The sequence below is a fragment of the Phalangium opilio genome, unplaced genomic scaffold (genome assembly GCF_054372755.1).
Source record: "Phalangium opilio isolate 3A_F unplaced genomic scaffold, DU_Popi_V2 ptg000082l_1, whole genome shotgun sequence".
NCBI lineage: Eukaryota > Metazoa > Arthropoda > Arachnida > Opiliones > Phalangiidae > Phalangium > Phalangium opilio.
The window spans coordinates 11619586-11645167 of NW_028324189.1; the positions used below are offsets into that span (position 1 = coordinate 11619586).

Consider the following 25582-nt stretch of genomic DNA (forward strand, 5'->3'; position numbering starts at 1 on the left):
TGTTTGGTGTTCATAAGCATGTTTTCCCTAGTAGTTGAAGAGTGTAACAGTAAATGTGTTTCGTTGAATTACACTCATCCTATTTGAGTCTCACTTTCCGTTTTTTTTTCATTTGCTCTTGTTATTAAATGTATTTTGAAGAAAAGGAAATGGATTTCTTTGTGTTATTTTCCGAGATTCGTCTGCGTATCATTTACAATGCTTTTTAAATAAGACAACAGACCGGATAGGAATGGAGTCCCGCGGGAGTATTGTAGACTCTATGGAGATGGCCCTCCATTTCTTAGTTTCTTTCGAATACCCCTATGAAAGTGGAGATATTACCAAACGGATGTTTTTCCAAAGGCATAGTATTGTTATAAAAAAATACTTGCTTAACATTTCCAGGAAATTAGAGGTGACACGTGGAATTCTTATTATCTTTTCATTCACCTATAATTGAGTTCAATATAGCCAAAGTCTGACGAACTTACTAAAGTACCCTAGATATTATTTTAAATATTTTTCGATGTAATACAATTTAATTTAATTATTTATAGGATAGTTCAATATAATTAACTTATCATTTTTAATGTTTGGTGAGTGATCATCCACTATAACCAATGAAGTATATTTTTTTATATTATTATAAGCTTATTTTAAGGAAACAATGTTTTCAAATTTACATAAAGCGATTAGAAAACTATGTTAATTAGACTAAAATCTCGGTATAATTTCGCACTTCAATAGAGTATAACTCAATCTCATGCATTAATCATGCGAGAATGATATAAAATTTAAAGGAGGTCCCAAATCTAACACGATAGGCAAATAAATCATTCTCAATCTTCGGTTTAATTATATACTATACCCTTTAATTTATGCCAGCCTTATCAGAAACACGCTGTATAATCTATATAGAAAGGCTCAAATAACTTCATTTGGTACTCTCAAAAAGATTTAATTAAGTTATTCAACCATCATTAAAGATAATAAATCAATCATTCGTGTATCAACAAATCCCATTCGTATTTAATAACCCCTTTAAGTTAACAGGTAGAATGACTTCATATAGAAAGAAAATAAAATTTTAAACAACAGAGTTAGTTGGTAGTCCCAAAAAGATGGAAGTAAGCTCATCAACTTTCATTAAAGATAATAAATCAATCAATCGTGTATCAACAAATCCCATTCGTATTTAAGAACACCTTTAAGTTAACAGGTAGAATGACTTCATACGGAAATAAAATAAGAGTTTAAATTCCTTTTCGAAGTGAGAAGGAATGTGGAGAAACACTTGGTTAGAACATACATTGATCGAAACTTTCGTGCATGTACATTGTATGAATATTTTTTATCCATTCCTAGTTCTCCGCTTCCATCCTATTTCTGTAAAGTACGTACTGGCCGGTAACTCAGAACTAGCGCCATCGCTCGATTGGTACGTTTTACCAAAAGAGAGGAGTTGAGAGAAGGTGGGCAAAAAGGACTGCTGACCCAAAAGCATTCGTGCCCAAGACAAGACACATCCCCCAAGGCTCTCAACTGGTTAGGGACTTGAAAACTTTTACTCAGACTTTCGACGGCACGAAATTTTTCCCGAAAAGTTTCTTCCCAAAACGTTTTTCCGCGTTATAAATTTGCGCGAGAAATTTAGTAAGATATTCGGAATTTAGTCGAATGTCCCTAGAGAAAGGCGCTTTCACGATTCTAAATGAAATAGAATTTTAAATGACTTGTCTTCCTTTCATTCAAATGTAACTTCTTCTCGAGTTCCTTCAGTTATTTTTTGGTGATAGATTCGAAAGGATTTTCTACTGAAAACTTCTAGAATAAGCATGGAAAGTTTGGAGCGTTTAATTTAGGTAAGTTTTGAATTTTTTTTACAATGAAATTTTGGATTTTCATATTTTTATTCTTTAAATTCTTTTATACCTTATCGTAGTTCGAGTCACTTTTCAACTTACGTATTCATGGCACCCTGTTAGATTATTTAGTTCATGTGTCGAAATCAGGTGTTATTTTGCAATATTAATTAAACTTTAAATTATAACGATTTAAGTTAACTAACTAGGAAAGAGTGTAACAGTCTAGATGTTCCACATTTAAATTTTAAAATGAAAACTGTACAGCCCTTGTGATTTTGTTTCTTGAAACAAACTTTAAGGATCTTAATTACGTTAATAAGTTTTTGTACACATATTATTCGGTCAATTTCTTCAGAGAGAATTTTACACATATGTGTAAAATTCTCTCTGATTTCTTAAAGTATGTAATAAATCATTTTTAATACTTCACTGCAAGAATGCGCGGTTTTAAAATACTTTGACACGTGTCATTTCCCCCTTACTTCCCAACCAAAATAATTGAATATCATTTGAAGATTTTTACAATCCCTCACTTTGTCATTTCTTACTCTAAACCGCAATTTCAATTTTTCAAACAACCTAAAAAAAAGCATTTACCAGATTTAACCCATCGAAAATCAGTAATGGACTATTTCGATGAAAATCACGTTCAAACACTTTCCAAACTTTCTGCATCGTCGACACTTTATAACAAAGTTTCCTTGCGTATAAGGCAGGGCAACCCTTCCACGCGCCTTCCATAGAAATTTCCCATTAGGGTAAGGCTATTTTTCACCAGTGTTACTTCCTGCCACCAAGCACCATCCCCGAAATAAGTGTCCAACAAAAAGAGATCCCCCCCCTCAAAAAAAAAACCGAAATTCCTGATAAAAATTTAGGGAGACGATAGAGGATTCTGGCGAACCAGCATCTCATTTTACGTTATAAATTGTATCGAAGCAACTAAAATAGATTAGGACTTGGCACCCTTATCTATGGCATTCATCTTTCACCCTAACAAAAGGGAAGATCAGGCCATGGGCCCCCATTGATTTTAGGCCCCATAATGAAAATGGGTGGAACGAATAGCCCCATCAGATATGGGGAAGTAAGGGGGCAAGGAGCCTAACATGTTTAGGTACTTAAGAGGGTGGAAAGACATATGTGTCTTTTGAAACTATCCTGGGACCACTTCAACGAACAGTAATTCGAGCTCGTCACCGAAATTCATACGCGAACTTCTGCCCTAAAGTCCCCAAAGTCAACCCAATTAAGGCGTACACCGTAAACCCTAATTTCATGAATTTATTAAATTATGATACGAATATTGGAAGGAATTATTCATCCTTCGTCATTATTCAATCACTAAATGTAATCGGTATTTATAAACATTAAATTGGATTTAAAAAGTGCATTTTAAATGAGAGAAGGCTGCCTTTTAAGTATGGAGTAGTTACTAATAGCGTTTTCTTTGAGCTACTTCAACTGCTCCGTGGGCATTCGAAATTACATCGCCGCGTGAATGGGTTCGGAGCAGATCCGAGCAACCCAGGGTAAACCGGTATTGAAATGAACTCTCCAATCCACAGTCGCTCTGGAATATGGAGACCTTCCATACAGAATAACGTCCGTACAGATTTACTATAACGTATCATTCTTGGTTTGAATATGGAGCCATGTTTTAAAAATGGCCGACGGAAAAGTAACAAAAAACCCGTACATTTTAAGCCTCAACCGTGCAAGGTGCCTACGGTGTAAATACAGTATCGGCATGCTAAAATAAACTAGTCTATAGTTGAATATTTTTGGGTGATTTTAGCTAACTCTCAGCACCCTAATACGCCTATCCAACTACTATAACCTTCTATTCTCGATAAATTATGATTAAACACCTAATAAAGTCAAAGGAGATAAATTTTAAGACGCTTTCGATGCGGCTGGCTTTCCAGCTAGCAATGACAAATATATACTAGGATAGAATTAGGCCTAACGTGGACTGATTAGGCTTAACGATGCATCTGGTGCTTTCACAGTCTGATACGTCGTGTTTTAGAATCTTATAGAATCCTCGTTGAAGTGTTTATGAGAAATTTGAGAACGTAAACCAAATAAAGGGTATGCGTTTCAGGATTGATGTATGCCTGAAATCCGAGATCGTGTAGCTATTCTGGGTCTTACAATTAATTCGACACCATTTTCGATTTAATTCTAGGGAAGGGTTTGCTATAATCATTACGGTAGCTAGACCAGAGGTAAATCACGCATTAGCCAAAAGTTTTTCGTCAATAATCCTTCAATTCGAATCGGATCGAATTGAACTTTGAAGCATCTGTTTGTAGGTAGTCTAGACTACATCGTATCTACTGATAATTCCTATAACACGGGTAATTATTGTAGCATTTACACTGAATTAAAAGCAAGCGAAGTACATAGAAAAACCTTTTATATTTTCTAAATAAACCTTGATGAAGTAACGTTACATAATCGAAGGAAAAGTTTCGGTAAAAACGCAAACAGAAATTGGCTCTTAATACTATAGGCAACAAGACTCCTTTGGGATCGAACTAAGCCATAACAAGTTTCATTCATAGATATTAAAAAACAAAAACATAGCAGGTGGAAAGGGGGATGAGAGTAGCAATATTTTTGTCTGAAAATAGCTGAACTTCCAGTGTAAGAACTAGGCTTACCAAACTACAGACCTTTGAAGCTGGATAAGCGAGACCGAACGACTTAGTAGTTATCAATAATGATACAAAATTAACAATAATTATTTTTAATTGTATAGTGCACTCTCCCAGATTCATGGGTCTGCAGTTAAGTATACGAATTTCTCCGTCGTGATTACCGCGTTTCTCGGACAAGCTCAGAGTGTTTTTTTCTCCTATTGTCCCATTCCCTGTATAACTATTGACGTATTTCCAAACTAATGGACTCGCAATATTATTTTTCCGATAAACAGCCATGGACTATAGCTTTTTTTCTCTACATTTATATTAATAATATCTATGATACCGTCATCATAGGTAAATAATGACTGTCATAATGGACTCGTTAATAATACCATATAGTCTGTAGAAGGACTCTATGACAAATATAATAAGAATATCCTGAATAAATAGTGGTGGTTCGGAGCTAATAACGCGAACAATTCAGTATGCATAGGCTTGAGAATTCAATTTCCTTTTTGCCAAGCAAGGTCTTTGGAGATTGGAGAAACACAAAACCCATAGAACCGCGTGAGAAGGCTCTCTCTCATACGAATGGTTTCATTTACGGCAACGTCCGTTTATCAATATTTCACCATCATTAATAATAAACCAAGCCTAGTATCACGAAGTCCACTGACTCGATGTTTATACGATTTATTTAAGCGAGAATTCATTCATATTTAGGCCTAAATAAGGTCTAACCACAGTTACATTTAGACTTAACAAACAAGTATGTCAGACATTATCGTGCAGGCTTATTGTTTACAAGAGTTCTTCTAACTCTAATTCTTACATTATTTAAGCCTAAAGTAGGAAATGTGGTTACATCTATAGGCCTAATTTATAAATATATCAGAAGACAATCGTGCAAGCCTATTGTTTAGATATAAGAATTCCGTCTTTGTTTATTGACAAGAATGGCTTACACAAAGTTCTGAGCTAACCCTAGTCCTTACATTATTTAAGCCTAAAATTGGAAATGTGGTTACGTTTATAGGCCTAATTTATTAATATATCAGAATACTGTCCTGCGAGCCTGTTGTTTAGATAAAGGAGTTCCATTCGTTTATTGACTAGAGTGACTTACACTAAGGTCTGAGCTAACCCTAAGCCTTGTATTATTTAAGCCTATTTACGAAGAATAAAGTTTTGCCAGTTTGGATTACCAACAAATAATGCAGACAGTCACTAAGCCTATTAGTATTAAGCGTGAACACAGTGTATCTTTATGATACTAGATTATTTATTTGTTGTGAAGTACAGTACCAGCCTGAGGTCCTTTTTGAGATAAGTTGACTATAAATTAATGTTATAATAATAAGTTAATGGTAGTAAATACTGACTTTTCAAAAGCCTTAATTTATCTCACATTTTATTGGTTGACTTAAAGTGCCTATAAAATAACCTAAATTGCAAAAAGAAATTGACTTTTATTAAGTTTTTAAGGCTAAGAAAGTCTATATTTAGATTTTTAACTGCAAACTTTTTTGGTTTTATTTAAGTGTCTGTGTGCAAGTTGATATTCTGATATCAAGCCCTACGTAACTTCAAGGCCTAAACACATTTTGACTCTAAAGTCTGTTATTACAAGTCATACAGCCTCCAGAATTCTTAGCAATAACGGCCGTATGTGGGAAATGTTAGACCTTTAAAAAAATAAGTAAACTACAATAGTATTTTATCAAATAGAGACATGGGCCATGGGCAAAATAATTTGCAAGTATATTAAACATTTCTTTTTATCCGTTATATTTTCTTGTTTTCATTTCCATACGCTCCTCGTATATAGGCATAACTTGGTAGATACTAGAAAATCTCTTTTTGATTATATTCAGAATATTCAAGTGAAATTACTTTTGAGATTTTTCTATCTCTATCTCATTTCCCCACGAATTTTTGGCTATTTTCAAATCCCCGTATTCCAAACAGAAAAAGAAATATTCAACATAAATGCATTATCAAAAAAAAAGAGAGAAATATGTAAAAATACTGTATAGTAATTTATAAGGCGAGTGTAAGCTCAACTTTACACCAAATCCCAAAGCTATGCTAAAGAATTTTCCACCGTTTGTAATCGCTTAAAACGTGTAACAGTCGAAGCAAACTGATGACGCCTGCAGTTGCAAATTTTAAACTTTCGAGAAGGGTAAATTATACCGATGAAAAAATTTCACTTTTGATCAAACATTCTACAGCGCTAACTTATTTACTTGTTGTCCATGAATAGATCGTAGTCTAACATGAATACTGAAGTACTAAATGTGAGGCAGATGGTACTAGTCGACAAATAGGGATACTACCCGGTGCTATGCGGTGAAGCATAAGGCATAGTGTCCATTACGGAATCATAATTGCTTGTATCGTCTTTGTACCAATTGATATGGTCATTAATCATTATTTTAAAAGCTATTTCGATTAAAAAAGAAATTAATCTAGCCCCAAGTATCCCATTTAAGCGACTACTCCTGTTGATGTTTTCTCTATGGTGCTCGTTAATGTGCAACTGCCACTGTATAACAAATTTTTGAAGCCTATACGCATACAGCATAAGTTTATAAGATAGTTCCTTCCATAAGTATGAGACTAGCTATGCTTCGTAATGCTAGAGACTTACAGCTCGAGCTAGTTCGAGGGAGAACGACAAGCGAGAATAGAATACTACACTCGGTTAATTTTGCAGTCCATCTTCCTATTTAGTTTGTACTAAGCCTTTGACAGACAGCGCCTCACGAGAATCTATGACCTACGTCACTTCATGACAAGCTCCAGCTTGTAACCAGTGACAAACTTATGGAACATATCTTATGAACAAAGTTACTTATTGTATACTCTAGCATGAACTAAATCAATTCATAGTTTGAGGGTGCCAGTAAAAATATATTTGTGTAGATAGATGTATGGGAAGATAGCTAGTTTTTTTCATTGCACTTTAAATATTTGTGAACGTTCTTCCCCTCCTCGATTTTCGGAAAAATAGGTAAAAGGACATTATATATAGCGCCATCAATATTCTAACGGCGTATATTAGTTTTTGGAACTTTTTTTCGCACCACGAAACCCACCACACCGATAGATTTTGTCCTATATAAGATAGTTCAAATATTTTCTTACCGGAATAGGGGGTATCAAGAAGAGATATCTAGTTTACTAGGGAGAAGGTATAAGTTCGCGCCACATTTCTAGCTTTATCTCCAGTCCAAACGTAGGTCCGGAGGCAGTTAATCCCCGCCTCTAAATTACAACCAGCATCTCATTGGTTCTTGAAAACTCACATCAGCGCGACGCGAATGACGAAAATTACGTATTTTCCGACTGAGGAGCTAGGCGAAATAGCCCGGCCTCCTTTTACGTCCCCCCATGTATTTTGAAATGGGGACTGGGACTATGGCGCGCGAGTACTAAGGCATCTTACACCTTCTCCCTAGCAAACTAGATATCCCTTCTTGGGGGTATATAGTTCGTAAAAGACAGGTATATCTTTGATTTCATCGAACGTCAGAAAACGCAGCTATAGACGACTTGAGGTTATTGGTTTGTCAAATAGTTCCAAAGCGAGAGGGAGCGTGCATAGTCCGAGCAGAAAACCTAATAACTTCAATCACACGCAGACCGCGAAGACAATCCATTTTCCACCCCATGGGAATGCATGGGATCTAGTCTGCACGTTATTTCTAAGTCTTCTCAAACACGTTTCCTCCTGTAAATCTTTAAATAGTGCATTAGGTAATTGCTAAATTCAGGAATGAACTAGCTCTCGCGATGAACACTATACACAGGGTGTATTCCAAACAGGGGGGTGGTACAGGGCGTTCTATGAACGATTTTGTGTGGAAAGTGTTGTATGACATTATGTTTACAGTTACGATTGGGGTGTTATTACATATGAACCCTTAACTAAATTAGTATTATCTAAAGGTCTTTTCAGACAATACAACTTTTTGGCTCATTTAGATGAGTCAACCATTGAGTTGAGTCAACCATTGAGTTGAGTAAACTAGTTGGGTCGTATGAATGGTAGTTGGATAAGTTGAATCACCAAAATAAATATTGATCACTGACCAATTTTGGCTGACTCGATCTTTTGACCCCAAAGTTATACCGCCTGAAAAGGCCTTAATTCAGTTCAGCTTCTTATTTAATTTTAATTGGTCATCCGTAAATGGTGTCCCTTCGACCATAGCACTTCAGTTATACCAGCCTTTAAGGAACACACTGTATAGTACGGCTGCTAAAGTCTTGGCCATCTGGGTTTCTAAAATCTACTCTAGATATAGCTGTCGCGTCTAGGTTATACAAATATGACATTTCAGTATGGACTTTGTGTGGTTTTAAGAGCGCTTACAAGAGTTTGATGTGAATTTGGCAGCTACATGATATTTCCGGGGAGGATATCAAACTTTCCCAAACTAATAATTCAATTACTACTTCAAATTCAAAATGCGGAACTGCACGAACCATTACGGAAGCCGGACGGAAGTTACATTTTATGGACATACTAAAATGGCTGGCGAAAAGCCCTCTTTAAAACGAGTTAATCTCTCAGTAGAAATACAGTGTTTTCTAAGATCATTCTTTGGTTCCTATGATTTTATTTTCCTATTATCAATAGCGAATATAAATAACAGGAAGTGTGAAACAAGATGAGCGTATTTCATATAAGAAAAAGTTCATAAGACAGGCTCCATAAGTTTGTCACTGGTTACTGAGAGCTTGTCATGAAGTGACAAGGTAGGTCATAGATTCGAGGTAAAGTGACGCCAGGTGAGGCGCTGTCAAAGGCTTAGTACAGACTAAATAGGAAGATGGAAGTCCTGCAAAATCAACCGAGTGTAGTACTTCAATTATCGCTTGTCGTTCTCGAACTAGATCGAGCTGTAAGTCTAAGACTAGCATTACGAACTTTTATATGTAGTATCATACTTATGGAAAACATCTTATAAACCTATGATATGGAACATGAATTGGGTTGGAATCTGGTTGGAACCATACTGAAGCATACATGTATTGTCTAACTTACGAGTTTTGATGATTTAATCGAAAACATTCAAAGTAAACATTCAAAACTAATAAAACTTACCTTTCTGAAAAACATTTACAGCTAAATCTAATTTATTTTACTTCATATATTTTCGAATGAAGTGAATATCTAAAGAATTTCTTTTTTTCTTTAAATTCGCAGCAATGGAGTTTCCCACCTTGTTAGTACACCCATAAATAGAGTCGCAAACGTTCCTTAATAGGAAACTTTTGCTTCGATGAATTAATTTAGGTGGGAAACCAAATATTGACGTAAAAGGTTCGTGTTAACACCGCGGCTTTTACCCTACACGTAACTTTATCGCACGAAGGCGAAACCTTGGAGGAGGGAGAGAGATGAAATGGAGTAGCAATCTCCATACCTATAACGAAGCCTCTGTACCCCATCTATGGAACGGTCACGAAGTCCTCTCAGCATCCTCGATGGGCGTTTTGATAGGGTCGTACCGCACGAAAACGTCAACAATACCCACAGTGTCTTAAAAACAGAAGCTAATTCATGAAAACTATCTTATATTTTTAAATGCCGCGACGTGGCAACACTTAATAGTCCCCCGCCAAGGGTAGGGGCGTGTCCAAGGTACTCTGGGAGACTTTCATTGCCCACCAACTACCACTCCATCTCGCATTTTCTTCCAAGGAGAAACGAGCAGATTGGATAGTCGTAAAATGGAGAAATATGGGCTGTAGAGAAACATTTATCGAACAAGCCCTAACACCACCAAAGGAGCAAAAATCTACGAAAACCTCTATTTTATGACGTACAGTCAACATAAAATTAGGTTAGTAATTAAGTAGACACCTTAATAGTTTAAACTGGTACCAGAGATAGTATATATATCAACACCAAATAAAAACAAACAAAGTATATATTAATTAAACTCTCTAGTCAAGCTCCAAGTTCCAATTATAAACTAATTTGTCAAACTAAAGACTTTGCGGATATCGTTCGTTTATTTTAAAATTCCGACTTAGCAAGTATATAATTACTTAAATAATGGCTAAAACCTACTATGGCTTAACGACTAGTAATTAAGGTTTAAATTTCGCAATTCCGTTCCTCACCTTTGACCTTTAATTTAAACGTGCAGGGTCAGTATTAACGTTAATATAATTCTGATTTATGTTCCGCTTTGATGACATTTGGAGTTTGAAATGTAGATTTCGCTGATTTCGTTAATTAAATTACTAGGTAACGCAAAGTAGACCGTAAATTTTACTTTCAAGCAAAGTGAATTCTATCAAAATAATATTCAAATTTGATTTAGTAAAGGTAAAATTTTCGAATGACCCTACCCTAAAACCGTAGGACTCTCAGTACGTATGTGGGCGAACGCTGAAATAATAATTAACGAATCGGCTGTTAATAACAGCTGAGCTGGACCATTTTTAATGGATTTCTCATTTACGTAAAATTTAAGTGGTTTTTCAATGAACTAAGTGTTATTTCTGGTGCATATAAAACCTTTAAAATTCGCTGTTTTAGAAAAAAAATAAAATAAAATAAAAATTTTCAGTTCTTGTAATTTAGGAATTTTATAATTAGAAAAACACCCAAAAACTAATTAGCCTTAGGACTTTGTTTTCCAATTATATTTCTTCACTCTGTACTGGTATTAAGCCTAAAACCACTTTCCCCACTTGGTGATATTGTATTTTAAAATACGTGATTAAAATTTGGGTGTGTCATTTATCAATGAAAAGCTAGAAGCGACACAGGGAATCTTTCTCTAATTATTGCGATGTCATCACTTAATATCACCTCACCACCACAAATATTACCCGTGGTGTCCCTTCCACGTAATCCTGGGCGATTCAATTTATCAAAATTTCTTAACAAAAATTGAAGATTTAAAAACCTTTCCTTACACTGTACCAGAAGTAAGGTGAGACTAGAAGTAAAAAGCTCTAGCATTGGTAATAGATCCTGGCACTAGTGAACAAATTTGAGGATTTTATACCGCTTCCATCGCGCCTACACTAGAGAGAAAAAAATTGGTCGAGTTCCAAAAAATTTCCTACCCCCTTCCCCTCAACCTAAAGCCGCGGAACACGGACGCGGCTCCTTTCCTTGAATCTAGTTCGGCCGTCTACCACCACGAGCGTCTCACGTTTTGGAGGGGAGATTCAGTAACCGCTACCAGAGGGCCAACCGTTGGTGTGTTATCAAGAATATTCACTTTCGCCAAGTGAAGAATTTGGTTACTTCAATACTTCTAGTCCCTTATCCTACTTCTGACTGTACCAAAGTGTCTCTAGAAAGTTTCAATTAAACCCAAGGCGGCTGTGTTAATCCTGAAGCCTAAAACAAGCCTTTCATAATACCGTATGTAACGAAAGTGTCTCCAATTTGTGGGAAAGAACAATACAAAGGGATTAAAAATAGACCCGTGCACCATTTGGTCAAAGTTTTACACGGAGGTTTACACAAGAGAGCGATTTTCAACAGAAGATTACACCCTCCCTCTAGCGAAAGAAATGACAAAAAACAAAGTGAACAATCTGTAACGGTACCAGTTTAAGCTGTTCCGAGTTAAGTCGCTCGTAGAGTAGAGTTCTTTCGGAACAAATACACCCTTAGGATGTGTTCTTGGTAAAGAAATCATAGTTTCTTCTTTAACTCTTACGGAGCGACATTGTTTTATTCGACAAACTATTTTCTTTTCCGATGAAAGCACTTGTCTACTTTCCCAGAAAGGGTATAAAAAGTACGCGAGTATTGGAAACACCAGATTTCATCCAACAATCTAACTTCAGCGCCTTTTTTCTTAGCTCAGGGCCGACAGGACTTTGCAAACGATACCAAATACAGTACCACAAGTGTTTAGCTGTTAAAGGAACTGTGAAATAGTTTAGAAGAAATGTAAAATGTTCTCCTGCAGTACTGAGGTATGCCTGATGAACCACGTTTTCTTTTATTAACAATGCAATTAATTAAAGTGAACTACATTTAAACAACCAGGGTGGTTTGTCTCGTTAATCTTAGTTATTTTCATTTTAATTCAATGATAGTTTTGATTTTAGTTTAGCTTGATTTTCAAATAAAACCATGGTCATAAGTCTATAATAGTAGAAACATACTGAAACTGAACTTATGCCCGTTGAATCAAGTTCTCTTTAAATTGATTAAACGCAGTTAAATAAAGTGAACTGTATACATTTAAACAACCAAGGTGGTTTGTCTCGTTTATCTTAATTAGCTTCGTTTTAATTCAATTAGTTGACTAGTTTAGCTTGATTTTCTCATTTAAAACCTTGATCAGAACGTACTGAAACTAAAACTTAAAACCTTTAAATGGTTGTCCTTCCCTTAACTCTAAAGTTTGGCTGAATTTAGTTAGTTTGTTGAAAATATATAATTTATTTTATTTTAAATCTAACCCTTATGATCAAATACTATAGTTTGGTACCATATTTAACAGACGTTAATGGTTACCATAGTTGGGTAACGCTACTTTGGTTTCACTTTAACTTGAAGCGGCTTTTTCCTATAGTTTTATTCTCTTCCATCCACTTTAACAGCTAAGCTCTCCACACGATTTCCCGCTTTTTGCTGAAGGTAAATCTAAGGTGTACGAGACATTAAACACGTCGGGATTATTTAACCCCCGTGAAAGAAATCCCAGATTATTATCGAAGCAAGGAAATTCAATTCTTTTTGTAGGTTTTACGGGTAATTTCAAACGTGATGGGATATAGAGGGGAAGAAAGGAAGTTAGTAACAAGCTCAATGGAAAAGAAACTTATCCGAGAAAGGGGAGGTAGTTTCAATTATATGATCATTTTTAAGGTGAATCTTTCATTACTTGAAGTTTCAAATAAACAGAATTAAGGTGAGAATAGAAACAAGAATCAAAGTTACTCTTTTGAATTCTGCAATTAGGGTTCAAAGTAGGCTTAACTCGCCTCTTTTCAAACTAGGCTTAACAATAAAGGAGAGTAGTTTCGAAACTTGGCCTTGGCCATTGTTTTTCTTCAACATCATACTCCGGATGTTAGATTTATAGTAGAGTTAACAAAACTGGTATCAAAGTAGGCTTAGCTAGCATTGTTTCAAAATAGGCTTAAAAATCACGGATAAATGATTCCAAATTAGGCTTAGGGAATGTTTTTAGCCGAACGTGTCAAAAATCTATACCGGATATAAGGCTTCCTTAGAAAGGATTTTCACTTCCGGAAACCACAGGGATGTCTCTAAGATCTAATATGTCATTTAGGCGGCTTAGGCCTAAAAGTTCCCAATACTCTTACGTGATGGTTAAACAACACACCCTTTGTTTTAATGGGTCAATTAAGCCTACTCCAAACGTAAAATTATAGGGGAGTTAACGAAACCTAAAGTATAATTAATGATTACTCATCGTAGTTCTAAAACAAAACTTCCTGTTAAGTTTATTGTTTGACTTTCTCATCGATATCAGAAAGGTCAGAAAAATTTCGACCCCTTACGAAGTCAAACATGGAATGCTAGGGAGATTGCTGCAAAAACAAGCGTCGAGAAATTGATTAATCGATTTATGTACCGGATAATGAATTAAGAATAATGCAAGCTGCCAAGATGCCAGTTGCGGATAGCGGGGGTGTCTTGACTTACTGCGATGGAATCGACTTTTAAAATTCATCACAAAATAAAGATCCATACACGCGTATAAACCAATTTGTTATAACATACACCCTGCCTGAAAAGTTGACAAAAGTCGAAGGTGAAATCTCATTATTTCTATTTGTCCGAAGCTAAGCCTCGTACTAAGCTCTAATTTAATACTTCACAAACAATCTTCGGATATTCTATACTCTCAAATTGAAGGAAGTGACAGGCTTAAGGTTTTTTTATTGTAGAGAGGATATAAAATAATAAATATTTTAAATTCACGAATTTGAGTGAAGCAACCTTACAGGGGCAAACGCTATAATGCATTTCCTACGGGCCCCTGTGAAAAGGCTTTTCTGCAATACGCCGGTGTAATATGCATTTTTTTATTTCGAATTTTAAGTATTAAAATAAATTATTTTCTTATTGATAACCGCTCATAAACTTAATCATATTCTACATAGACTTATTTTAAACCTTGAATTACTGGGTTTTTTTTAACGTTTTTAGCCTTAAAAAAATAAAATGCGGTTGTTTATATCTCCAAGAATATTAAAGATAAGCACAAACACAAGTAAAATAAATTAGACATTAAATCGATAATTTTATTTGCTCTTCCGACCTTAATACCCTATATAAATATCCTCTCTGAGAAATTTCCTTTTTTCCTGCTGCCTTATTTTAAGAATTCACTTTATTATTATTAGAATCCATAATGGCCTGCCTTTTATGGTAAAAGTAGAATTTTGGACAACACGCTTGCATGAAAAGTGTTCATTTAGTTTATAGGCAATATTTTAATCCGATGAAATTTATTTACTTGTCTTGATATTTAATTGATAAATACTAACGACAATCACCACTATTCAAAACAATAAATAAAACTTTGGAGTTACGGCAATATAGTTAATAAGCTTATTTTAACATTTATAATTGAATCAAGTAATGAAGACGTATTGTCCAAAGCATTTTTGGATTTTTACAAACCTCTTTTAAGCTTAAGTTTAGTCATGGACCAATAGAAGCGGGACAGGAATCTGACGTACAAACAGGACTGCCACCTCGTCAAAGGTAGCCTTTACCTGTTTTAACATTCATAGGGGTTAATTATTTTCATCTCACTTAGTTTCGCCTTAATTAACTAAACAGTTTGAGTAACAAAAGCATAAATAAAAGATGACGTAGCTTCGTTTTTCTAATGAGGTGTCTCTACTAGTTGCGTGCGTTGACGCTAGAGACGTGTCCCATTTATATTGGTTCATGGGCTAGCAAAGGCTAGCACAAGCTTGCCTTTAACGATCTTCGCTCTTTTCGTTAATTAAATTTTGCGTAGGAAATATTCGCCTATGAAATACGTCAGAACGTGGAGAGAAAAATTTGGGACTGTCGCTTAGAAGGAACTTTTATTTTTATCCGTAAATATTTTTCTGTCTAACAATCGACCAAAGATAAAGGCTGGACAGTATGTTAAAGCATCCGGCAACGAGAGACATTAACCCAGCCTTCACAAGTGGTTTATAATCAGAATGAAAAAATTGCGATGACATTTTGCATCTTCAGAGAGAGAGGCGAATGAGTTTCTTAGAATTTCAATGATAAGTAATAAAAAAAGTCATACACACACTTCTAGCTTTGGTTGTATTAATTTCATCTCAAATGAAGTATGCAATACAAAGTGTTGAAACTACGCACTGTTGCAGTCTAGGAAAGGGTTAAGATAAATTTATATTTGCGTTTATAAATATACCTAAGACCAAAATCCACTGACATGTTCGCGACTTACAAGTTAATGGAGCGATACGCCGGAAATTAGTTTACCATCGTAATAATTTCTAGCCTTCCCTACTGTATCTTCAATCACTAACACTACTCAAATTTATTGTATCAACATCAAACTCCATTAACCAACAATGTATATTAACTAAAGTGTTAGGATATTGCAAAGGCTTAGAACGACAAAAGAAAGGATATTTTATACACATAATTCTTGACAAGGAGAGACATTCCCAGATGAAACAGTATATATAAGCCTATATAATATTTTTTATCAAATTCCCCCAGCTGTTTCTTTCCACAGATTTTCTTATCCGGGTCTTGGCAAATGCTTGCTCAGAGATTCATTCAACCTCAACTGCCAAGGCTTAACAACAACAGGTCAGGCTTATCCAAGGCTAGGGGGATAGAGACAGTTTCCGAGAAGATTCTTGGCTGTTTGAATAGCTTTAAGAATTCCAACGGATTTCTTTTTATCCAGTAACACGCATCCAATAAAGACATTCTAAGCCTTGGTCACCCTACATACACTAAAAGATAGAGTACTCAAAATCTCTCTCCGTGTCTCTCTCTCTCTCTCATTTCGCAAGAATCTCTGGTTCAATATTGAGTTTTCATTGTAGCATAATAAAATTTCAAATATAACTCGAGCCCTACTCTTAGGTCAACAGGACTTGAGACAGGTAAAAATAGACCTACGTTAAGCCTAATTATATTACGGCTTAAGTTCTTAAACAAGGCTTAGTGAATTTTTTAAAGTACGTTAAACAATATGAAGTGTAATTCAATTTAGTTTGGTTTAAGGATGTCTTTATTAACTTAGGCCTAACTGTATATACTTTTCATCCGAACAATGAACCTAAGACTTTGAAACTAAATAGTTAGGCTTAGGAAATAAAAATATAAAAAACCTTAATTGAACTCTAGTGACCCATGAAGAAAATAAAAATAAAAAGTTCAATAAAGAAAAACATCAAGAACGTAGTTGAAACCTAATTTTTGTAAAAACTGGAGAACTAACAGTTATCAAAGTACTTTGTCCACTTAGTAGAATTAGTTTGACAACATTAAATGAAACCTTAATGCAGTCTCCGCACGCACCGTGACCTCTCTAAAGTCTATAGTGCACAGTTTAAATTTTCTAAGAAAACTTATTTGTTTTTTTTTAACCCAATTCAATTCGGTTCCTTAATCTAATAGTGCTTAAGACCCTTCAGAGTCAATACCCCTTGTTTAAATAGATATTTAATCAATTTAAAAATTTTATAAAGTACTAAAACGATAGATACACAAGCTAAAAGCTAATTACAAAGTTTAAAATTATATGAAAGGAGCTTAATTAAACTTTAATTGCTACCTATATGCATTGATAGCAAAGGAACTTCAATAATATTTAAAGGTAGACCAATTTAAAAAATATGTTAATAAAAGGCATTAAATTAAGTTAACTCCCAAAGAAAAACGAAAGAAAGAAAGAAAGAAAGAAAGAAAGCTCTTAAAGACAGTCTTGGAAAATAGCGAACCCCTAAAATGAACCTGACTGAATATGGAAAATCAATCTGAATAAATATTCGATTTAAAATTTTAAAGTCGGTCGTAACGGCTTTAAAACCCCTAAAAATACGTAAATTAAAATCGATTTTCTTAGTAATATTATGTTTTTTTCTTCTTATCCTTTAGATATTCCATAAGGAGGACCATGAGAGCTTTCAACGTCAAATAGCTAAGCCTAATCATCAAACAAACGAGGGAAGACTGAAAAGCTATTAATCAAAGACCATGTCCGTTGTTGACATTAGAGTTGTCAACACCACGAATGAAACTCAACCCGAGCAACAAATTCTCTTACTTCCTCAATCGGTTAAGGCCCTAATGTACATCATGTACATATCCATCTCAGTAGCGGCCATTGGTGGTAACGGAATCGTCTGCTTTATCGTATTATTCTACCGTAACATGAGAACAGTAACAAACTACTTCATCGTAAACCTAGCTATCGGTGACATCATGATGGCTTGTTTATGCATTCCATTCGGTTTCGTCTCAAACTTGTTACTTCAACACTGGCCATTTGGCGCCACAATGTGCGTGTTAGTATCTTATTCGCAGGCGGTATCGGTCTTTATCAGCGCTTACACTTTAATCGCGATAAGTATCGATCGATATATCGCGATAATTCACCCTCTTCGAGTAAGGATGACCAAAACTCAGGCTAAAGGGATAATATTTCTAGTTTGGATCGTGTCCTTAGTGACCCCTTTACCAACGGCTCTTATGTCGAGTCTCTGGCACCCTGAAGAGTTTCCCGAGGATAAATATCAGTGCGTTGAATCGTGGGACACAAATGAAGAACGCTATTATTACAGTATGGTGCTAATGACGTTGCAGTACTTTTTCCCATTGACCGTGCTCATTTTTACCTACACGAGAATAGCCATTACTGTTTGGGGTAAAACTATACCAGGAGAAGCTGAAGATGCCAGGGATCAAAGACTAGCCGCATCAAAGAGAAAAGTAAGGCAAAACACTTTGAAGGATCAACGAATAAACGAGCCAAGGGAATTAGATATCCATTACTTGAAGTGAAACTGTCTTGCGAATGCAGGAACCAATAGGCGGTGCCGCCCTTTGCTTTGCAACAGCCTACCTGGCTTGTAGTTCAAAGCCGAGGCTCAAGATGAAATAAACCGGTTAAAGTTCCCATTATATCAAAATTTTGGGGGATTTCAGGTGATCTCGGTCTTTAACGTGAGAGAATCACTACACCAAAAGGTTTCACTTCAAGTAATAAACTACAACCCGCAATTATAAGCCGCTTTTATCCAATAGTACTTCCGCTTTGTCTATGCTATACATTCACAACGAAAAAGGAAATTAATATCTATGTTAATAACCAATTCTAACCTGATACTACAATAGTAATTGGGATATCCCCAACTTTGGTTGTGCTAAAAGAAAAAATGGCTTTGATAATAACCGAGTCTTGCTGTTTAAAGACGCCGATATATTAACCTTACTTTCTTCACATCTAAGGCAACCCTACTTCAGGTTCTTTTAAGTTGAGAATTTACTGCATAGAATGGCAAAGGTTACCAATTTCAAAGGAGGCAAGTTTTCTTTTCTTAGGGTTGAAATTGTAGCAGCCCTATAATGGCTGGTTTAATATTAGGCCTTAATTGGTTAGGATCCTATTAAGCCTAACTAACTTTTTCATTACATAATTAACACGATGGGATAATTAGCTACGTGTTAATTAATTAGTCTATTTCATTCTTAGATGATCAAAATGATGATCACGTGCGTCTCGGCATTTACGCTATGTTGGTTACCCTTCAATAGCTTACTAGTAATTGGAGACCAACATCCAGAAATCTATCAATTTCCATACATAATCTACGTGTGGTTCGCTTTTCATTGGTTAGCCATGAGCCACGCTTGTTGCAACCCATTCATCTACTGCTGGATGAATTCAAAATTCAGATCCGGTTTCGCCTACGTTTTTCGCTTTGTACCTGGCGTCAGAGGAGAAAAATTCGTTCAAACCCATACAACAATAACTTTCTCGGCCAGTAGCCGGCGTTCGTTACATTCCCAAGCTCTAAATCGCTGTTAATAACCAACCACAAGGAGTTTAACTCGCCGAGAGTAACCAATTAGAGACGTAAAATCGCCTCAAAGTTATTATCCAATAAAATTTCAGCCTTAAATGGCCTTGAACTGAAGAGCCAATTAAAGCCCGAGCTCGTCTGTCCTTGAACTGAAGAACCAATTAAATCCAGACGTCACCTGACCTTGAAAAAAGGGAAAGACTTATTGGTTACTCTCGACGTGTATCTCCCATTCAGATTAATACAAAGTTTTTCTGCCGAATTAATAATATTATATTATATTATATAAGTGTAAGAAATGTTTGTAAAATAAAAATAAAGGCAATATATATATATTAAAAACAGATGGTGTTGTGTTTCGTTTTTCACGATAGCTAGCTTTATCGTATTTCTCTTTGTGGGAAACAGTAAAGGCCGTATTATGAAAGTTTCAAAAATTTCTTATTTTATGTGAAATAAACTTTTTTTTTCGTGTATAAAGACTGAAATGGATATACGAGATAAGCTACAATCGAAAAATAAAAGAGAAAGGCAAGAAAAAAAACTCAACTCAAACTTAACGTACAACAAAATCCGTAGTATTTGTATTGGTCTACGTCAATATGAGACCCTTTAAACTTTGGGTGCACCATCTTGCACCCAAAACATTTTAAGATTGAAGAGAAGTATTTATTTTTTACGACCTTTTACCAATAAACTACGTAATAATACCAAATATCTTGGTTTTTCTATAAATGCTTATAGACGCGTTCAATATTTTTCTTGGTAGATATCAACCAATATTTTAGATATTTTTCTATCATATCCGCTCGTATAAGGGAATGACACGCCTTAGTTGGCCGTGCGTAAACTTTACCAAAACTTATAGGAAAAAATTGTTCGCACCCTTTAAAGGGATTGTGACACGCAATATCGGGATGATACCTAACCAAAAAGTGAATAGCTTCAACAATTAGGCCTACTAAATTACATATTCAAAACTTATTTAATTAACTGTAATTTTTATCTAATTAAATTTATTGATTAACAGGAAGAGTCCATGCATGAATAGGTATGAATCATAGGTAAATACGTTGCGCCCAATATGTGGTATAAAGATCTAGGGACCTAATATCACGACACTACAAACCTAGAGCTCTCTAACTTTGAAGGTTCTCAAATCTTACGGACTCTTGGTAACAATTCTACTCCCAAAGGTTCTGAGCTCCAAAGATATTAAAACTACTACGAAGTTCACGGAAAATGGTTTTAATTCCACTCTCCCTTTCGAAAACTATTTTCGATTCCTCTTTGTCACGTTTATCCACAACATAACCTATAACCTAACCATATTCTTTATAATATCTTTTTGGCGCCTTTATGTATAGGTAACCCGAGTCCAAGGGTTAAAAAATACCGCACCCTTCCGGTTACTTAGAACGCCCAGGAACTACACTACCCCAGTGTCATTCTCAAGCTCACCAACAATGGTCCTATCACCAACAACCTAACGTATTCTGATACGACCCTGGGGTCAAATATAAATATAGCTTTCAGGGCAAATTACTTCCCTAGGTTCACGGTCGGGTGTATACATTTTTTTTTCCTTTCACTTTGAATTTTTTGATAAAAGGGTTGTTAAAAATTCCATTCCAAAATATAGGAAGGAAATTGTTGATCGTTAAGGTTGTCAAAATTTTTTCTAAAGGCGTTGATTTTTTGGCGGAATTCTATTCCATTGGCACGAAAATAAGTTTTGCATAATTTAGATTTCAGAAAAACTTCAGATTGATTCCTTGACATATTGAATTTGCCAGAAAAAAGGTCAAACATTTGCACTCGGAAAAAATATTTTACAAATTTCACCAGAGAAAACAGACGCTAAAACATTCTATTATTGATTTTATCGCATTTTCCGTCGAGTTCTCTCTCTTTTTTTTTAAAGAGTTGGTGACACAGGATAGGATGGTTAATTTATGAAGAGAAGTAACGTCACGCTCTATAATTAACCAATCGAGGGGCTAGACAACCTTCAGTATCAGGATACGCACCCACTCTCTTGAACCCAATGAAATACAGCGTAAACCCCATAACGCAAGAAGGAACTCCACCACTTTTAACCCCACTCTTCAAATGGTTTAATAAAAAAACTTTACAAAAAAAAGGGTGTAACTAACCCTTGTTTTGGTCAAAAACTAGCCTTAGGGTCCGCAAATTGAAAGTGACTTTCGGTTTATTTGTGAAAATTTCATGAGATATTTACTTTTTTTCGGATTTTTCTTCTTAAATAAATAAAAGATTTTTCCGTTTCAAAGTTTAAAGACATAGTAAATGAACATATTCAAAGGTTTCCTTGCCTGCTTATGTCATGTACCTTATACTACATATATTCAAATGAATCAATGTTTATGTCAAAAAACAGATCGAGTTTTGTTTCCATATGAATCGTTTTATTTCATTTTCAGAGCAATTTTATTTTATTAGTACGTTTGGCAACGTTAAATTGCAATTATTCAATGAAATTAATTTCTCTTTGATGTCAAATAAAGGCGTTTTTTTGGAATCTACTGCCATGGGGAAGGCGTAGGCCTACTTAGCAACCAAGAAAAGCTCTTTGGGATATAAATGTGTCCAAGAACTCGAAGGGGGAGGGGGGGTTTAGCTTACATCGCTATCAACTTTTATTAATTGGTTTCATCTTCCTCCTTAACAACCGTATAGAGGATTCAAAATGCGGTAGTCAAGACCTTAAAGAACTACCACCGAAAGGCCAAACTCGAACAACTATCCAAAGGTCTTAATTAGAGGAATTTATCCTAGCATCATTACCCGAGAAGTTAAATTTATTAAGCCTTACCCTACCTAGCCTATGGCGAAACCGACATTAGGCTTAGAATAAACCCCTTAACCAACAAGGCTTACAAAATAAAGTCCTAAAAACCAGATCAAAGGTAAGTCTCTCTCATTAATTTACAAAGAGTGTAATAATTTAATATGATTTCTCCTCTCTACGAAAGCGTAAAACTGTTTTTCTCTTTTTCAATTAAGGCTCGAATTAGATATCATTTATCAAAGACTTTCGGAAAGGCTTTGAACTCTTCTGTTTATCTCGCAAATATTACACCCGCCGCATCTAGATACACTCGGTTTAACACTAATTGCAATGGAGTAAAAATAGCCTCTTTACCACTAAACACCACTTAATTATCCCAAAACATAAACTGATAAGCTAAATCGACCTTCATCTGAAATAGAATTAGTTTTAACGGTAGGATGAAAAGCAAAATAATGTGATTTTATTATCGATTCTTCTACTAATTATAAGACCTCTCCGCACAGTGAAAGATTAAGGAAATGCCTTTGAAATTATTTTAAAATTCAATTTAGTTCAAGATTTCATAGATAATTTGAAATGATCACCTCCGACCAATCACGAAACGCCCTGACTTTTTGTTAACCAAATTCCCGTTTCACGTGCTACATGTCGGTGTGAATATCATGGCGCGAGAGGGCCTTACGCTATTGGTCGGAGGTGCTCATTTCAAATAATCTACCTAATCTCAAACTACTTTGAATTTTAATATCATATTCAGAGAAATTTCCTGAATGTTACACTTGAACTTAAATTGAATTACAAAATAACCAATGTTGTTACGATAATTAGTTGGATATGTCATTACCAAGGAATATAAACACAGTAGGGTTTTCAATTAGTCTCTTACCGTTTCCCAGTGGAGGTAAAATTTGGCCTATTTAAGTAAAAATAGCTCCAAATTGTTTTCAATATCATTAAAATTCAAAATATTTAATATATTTTTAGAATACACCTTTAACGAGTCATATTGTGCGATACATTATTATACGATAACCGACAAGCTCAGGGTAATACTGACAATCATTCCACAACAATTTTTCAAAAATAAATATTCATATTAGTGAGGACACATTAGGCCTAAAAAAATTAACGGGTGTAATGGATCACAGTAAGGTATAGCCTAACGTATATACAAGGTACTATTCGTTGGACAAGTTGACACAGATAGACGCCCGATACGACAACTCTTGTCAAAACGTAAGAGGGTCAGAAGAACTGGGCTGGGATGGTACATACACTTCAAAAACCAATAACACGTCAAAATCGACGACATACATTTAGTTTAGGCTTGGCTCTACCACCCTAAAGTACATACAAAGGTTGTTTAACTCGAGAAAAATGAATCCAAACGTGTCGGGATCGAATATGACCCAATGACCTTCCGAAAAGGACGGATTCTTGTAACCAGGATAGGCCAATTGACACTGACCTTGAAACCTAGGCGTTGACCATAACAGTGAGAACAAGGACTCTTTAATAAATCTAGTTAGGCTTAGCTCACCTCCCAATGCTAGTTTGCGGAATATGATCTTGAAAAAATAAATTTTCTTGAAGGTCATCGGCAATTCTGAATGGTTGAGGTGGTGCGCTGAGGAATGATTCAGGGGTGTATGGTACCTTTTCCGCCTTAATACTGCATAGGGTTTCAATATCTTGTTGATCGTCGTAGGTTATATGATGTAATGGGTAATCCAGGTTGGCGAAAAAGGTCACTTTACCAGCTGGCACATTGGCATCACCCTGCGTAGTTACGCAATTCTTAGTGCCTTAAATCGATCAAGTTAGGCTTAAGTGAAAAACAATCGAACCGTTATTTTGATAGCGACAGCTTTGGGTCCCTCTCTCTTATCATCGGTTTCGTAAGTAAGCATAATTAACTCCGGCCCACTTTCGTCATAATCTGACTTGAACAGACCAGGTTGTACAGGAAAACCTGGTTCTTCAGCTGGCCAATATCGTCGTGTGAATGAGCATGAGTTTCTGCATTTGCAAACAACAATTGAGTTGACACGTAAGTCATTGCACGGTAATCATGGTCTTACTTAAAATTTCGTAGGAAAAGAAACCTGGACAGCAAACCACTTGGGTTTTCGGACGGATAGTAGAAGCTGTCTTCACCGTAATCTTGCTCTATTAACCACCGTTTGAACTCCTAGGATACGAAGTAATTGAAAATTGTAGCCTAACTGAGTGATTTATGAACTTAAACACACCTTTGAGCGAACTCCTACGAATTTGGACACAAACACCATGAAAGGTATATAAAATTTGGCTTTTTCGCGAAGTTTCAAATCGCGTGCTGGTTTGTTCGAATTAAGCAATTGGATATTGAATTCTTCGTTGTCATTCTACAAAACATTGACATTGAATTTAAAAAGCATGACGAAGTAATCATGGTAGGTAAATACTTGAAAGGTAATCGCGGCCTCTTGTCCCGTATCATAAAATACTTGAACCCGTTCACCAGTTGGATCAAAACCTATTGAAAACAACTTTTTGACCTTCAAAGGGTCCTTCCAAGCCGAGAAAAAAGGCGCGTAGATTTCATTGGCTTCAATTTTGCCATCAATAAGCTAAGAATATTGCAATGTCAGTTGGTTATTTACAGATTTGTCAAATTAGCAATAGTTTATACCTCAATTTTTATTATACCACCATAAAACTTAACAGACGCTTGCCAAAGACCAATTAGTGACCCATATGGACGCAGTACTTCATAATAATAAGAATATGAGAAAATTTGATACATTTTGAGGGTAAATTATATCACCTACATTTTAGGAACAGCGCTCTAGCTGTGTATGTCGCATCAGGTCCAGGTTTAGTGTCAAATTCTAAGTCATAAATTGAATTAAGACTAACAAAAAAACATATAAGACACGAAAGCGAACCTCGCAGGCAATGAAACCTCCATATTTTCTCGTCATAAGTGACGTCATTTAGTTTCCGACATACCATCGATATCCTCAAGATATCTTCGACGTTCAAATAAGACGTTATGTTTAATAGTATTTCCCTTGGCAATTCTAACAAATTCATATCAACTTAAGTCTTATCAAAAACATGCACGATGTACATTTAACTTTAAAATTACAACCACCCTGCCTCAAATAATGAAGGTCTTGAAACTCTTATCACCGGCACAAATAACTGTAAACATCGATCAAGGAGCTTTGTTTATG

At 35.4% G+C, this 25582-nt stretch overlaps 2 protein-coding genes across 2 annotated transcripts; one reads left to right on the forward strand and one right to left on the reverse strand.

The window, feature by feature from the left end:
- Nucleotides 1-1525: 1525 nt before the first annotated feature.
- On the forward strand, nucleotides 1526-19807 carry RYa-R (RYamide receptor). Its single transcript, XM_089847111.1, has 3 exons — nucleotides 1526-1844; nucleotides 17619-18452; nucleotides 19216-19807. The coding sequence occupies exons 2-3, from the start codon at nucleotides 17718-17720 to the stop codon at nucleotides 19549-19551; spliced, it is 1071 nt and encodes a 356-aa protein (XP_089703237.1). The 5' UTR covers nucleotides 1526-1844; nucleotides 17619-17717; the 3' UTR covers nucleotides 19552-19807.
- A 3555-nt stretch (nucleotides 19808-23362) lies between these two features.
- LOC149651696 (F-box only protein 31-like) lies at nucleotides 23363-25439 on the reverse strand. The gene is made up of 9 exons (XM_089848717.1): nucleotides 25292-25439; nucleotides 25175-25234; nucleotides 25036-25112; nucleotides 24809-24973; nucleotides 24614-24748; nucleotides 24443-24552; nucleotides 24209-24380; nucleotides 23902-24140; nucleotides 23363-23837 (listed from the first exon to the last, which is right to left on the reverse strand). Exons 1-9 carry the CDS (start codon nucleotides 25437-25439, stop codon nucleotides 23678-23680), a joined length of 1266 nt encoding a protein of 421 aa, XP_089704843.1. The 3' UTR covers nucleotides 23363-23677.
- Nucleotides 25440-25582: the final 143 nt, after the last annotated feature.

Bases quoted from the DNA above. Each gene is read 5' to 3' on its own strand.
- RYa-R (XM_089847111.1), top strand. From the start codon at position 17,718: ATGTCCGTTGTTGACATTAGAGTTGTCAACACCACGAATGAAACTCAA. The intron at 18,453-19,215 runs GTAAGGCAAAAC...TTTCATTCTTAG, and splicing joins TAGCCGCATCAAAGAGAAAA to ATGATCAAAATGATGATCAC.
- LOC149651696 (XM_089848717.1), bottom strand. From the start codon at position 25,439: ATGAATTTGTTAGAATTGCCAAGGGAAATACTATTAAACATAACGTCT. The intron at 25,113-25,174 runs GTAGGTGATATA...ATTATTATGAAG, and splicing joins TAGAGCGCTGTTCCTAAAAT to TACTGCGTCCATATGGGTCA. The intron at 24,974-25,035 runs GTATAAACTATT...CAATATTCTTAG, and splicing joins GTGGTATAATAAAAATTGAG to CTTATTGATGGCAAAATTGA.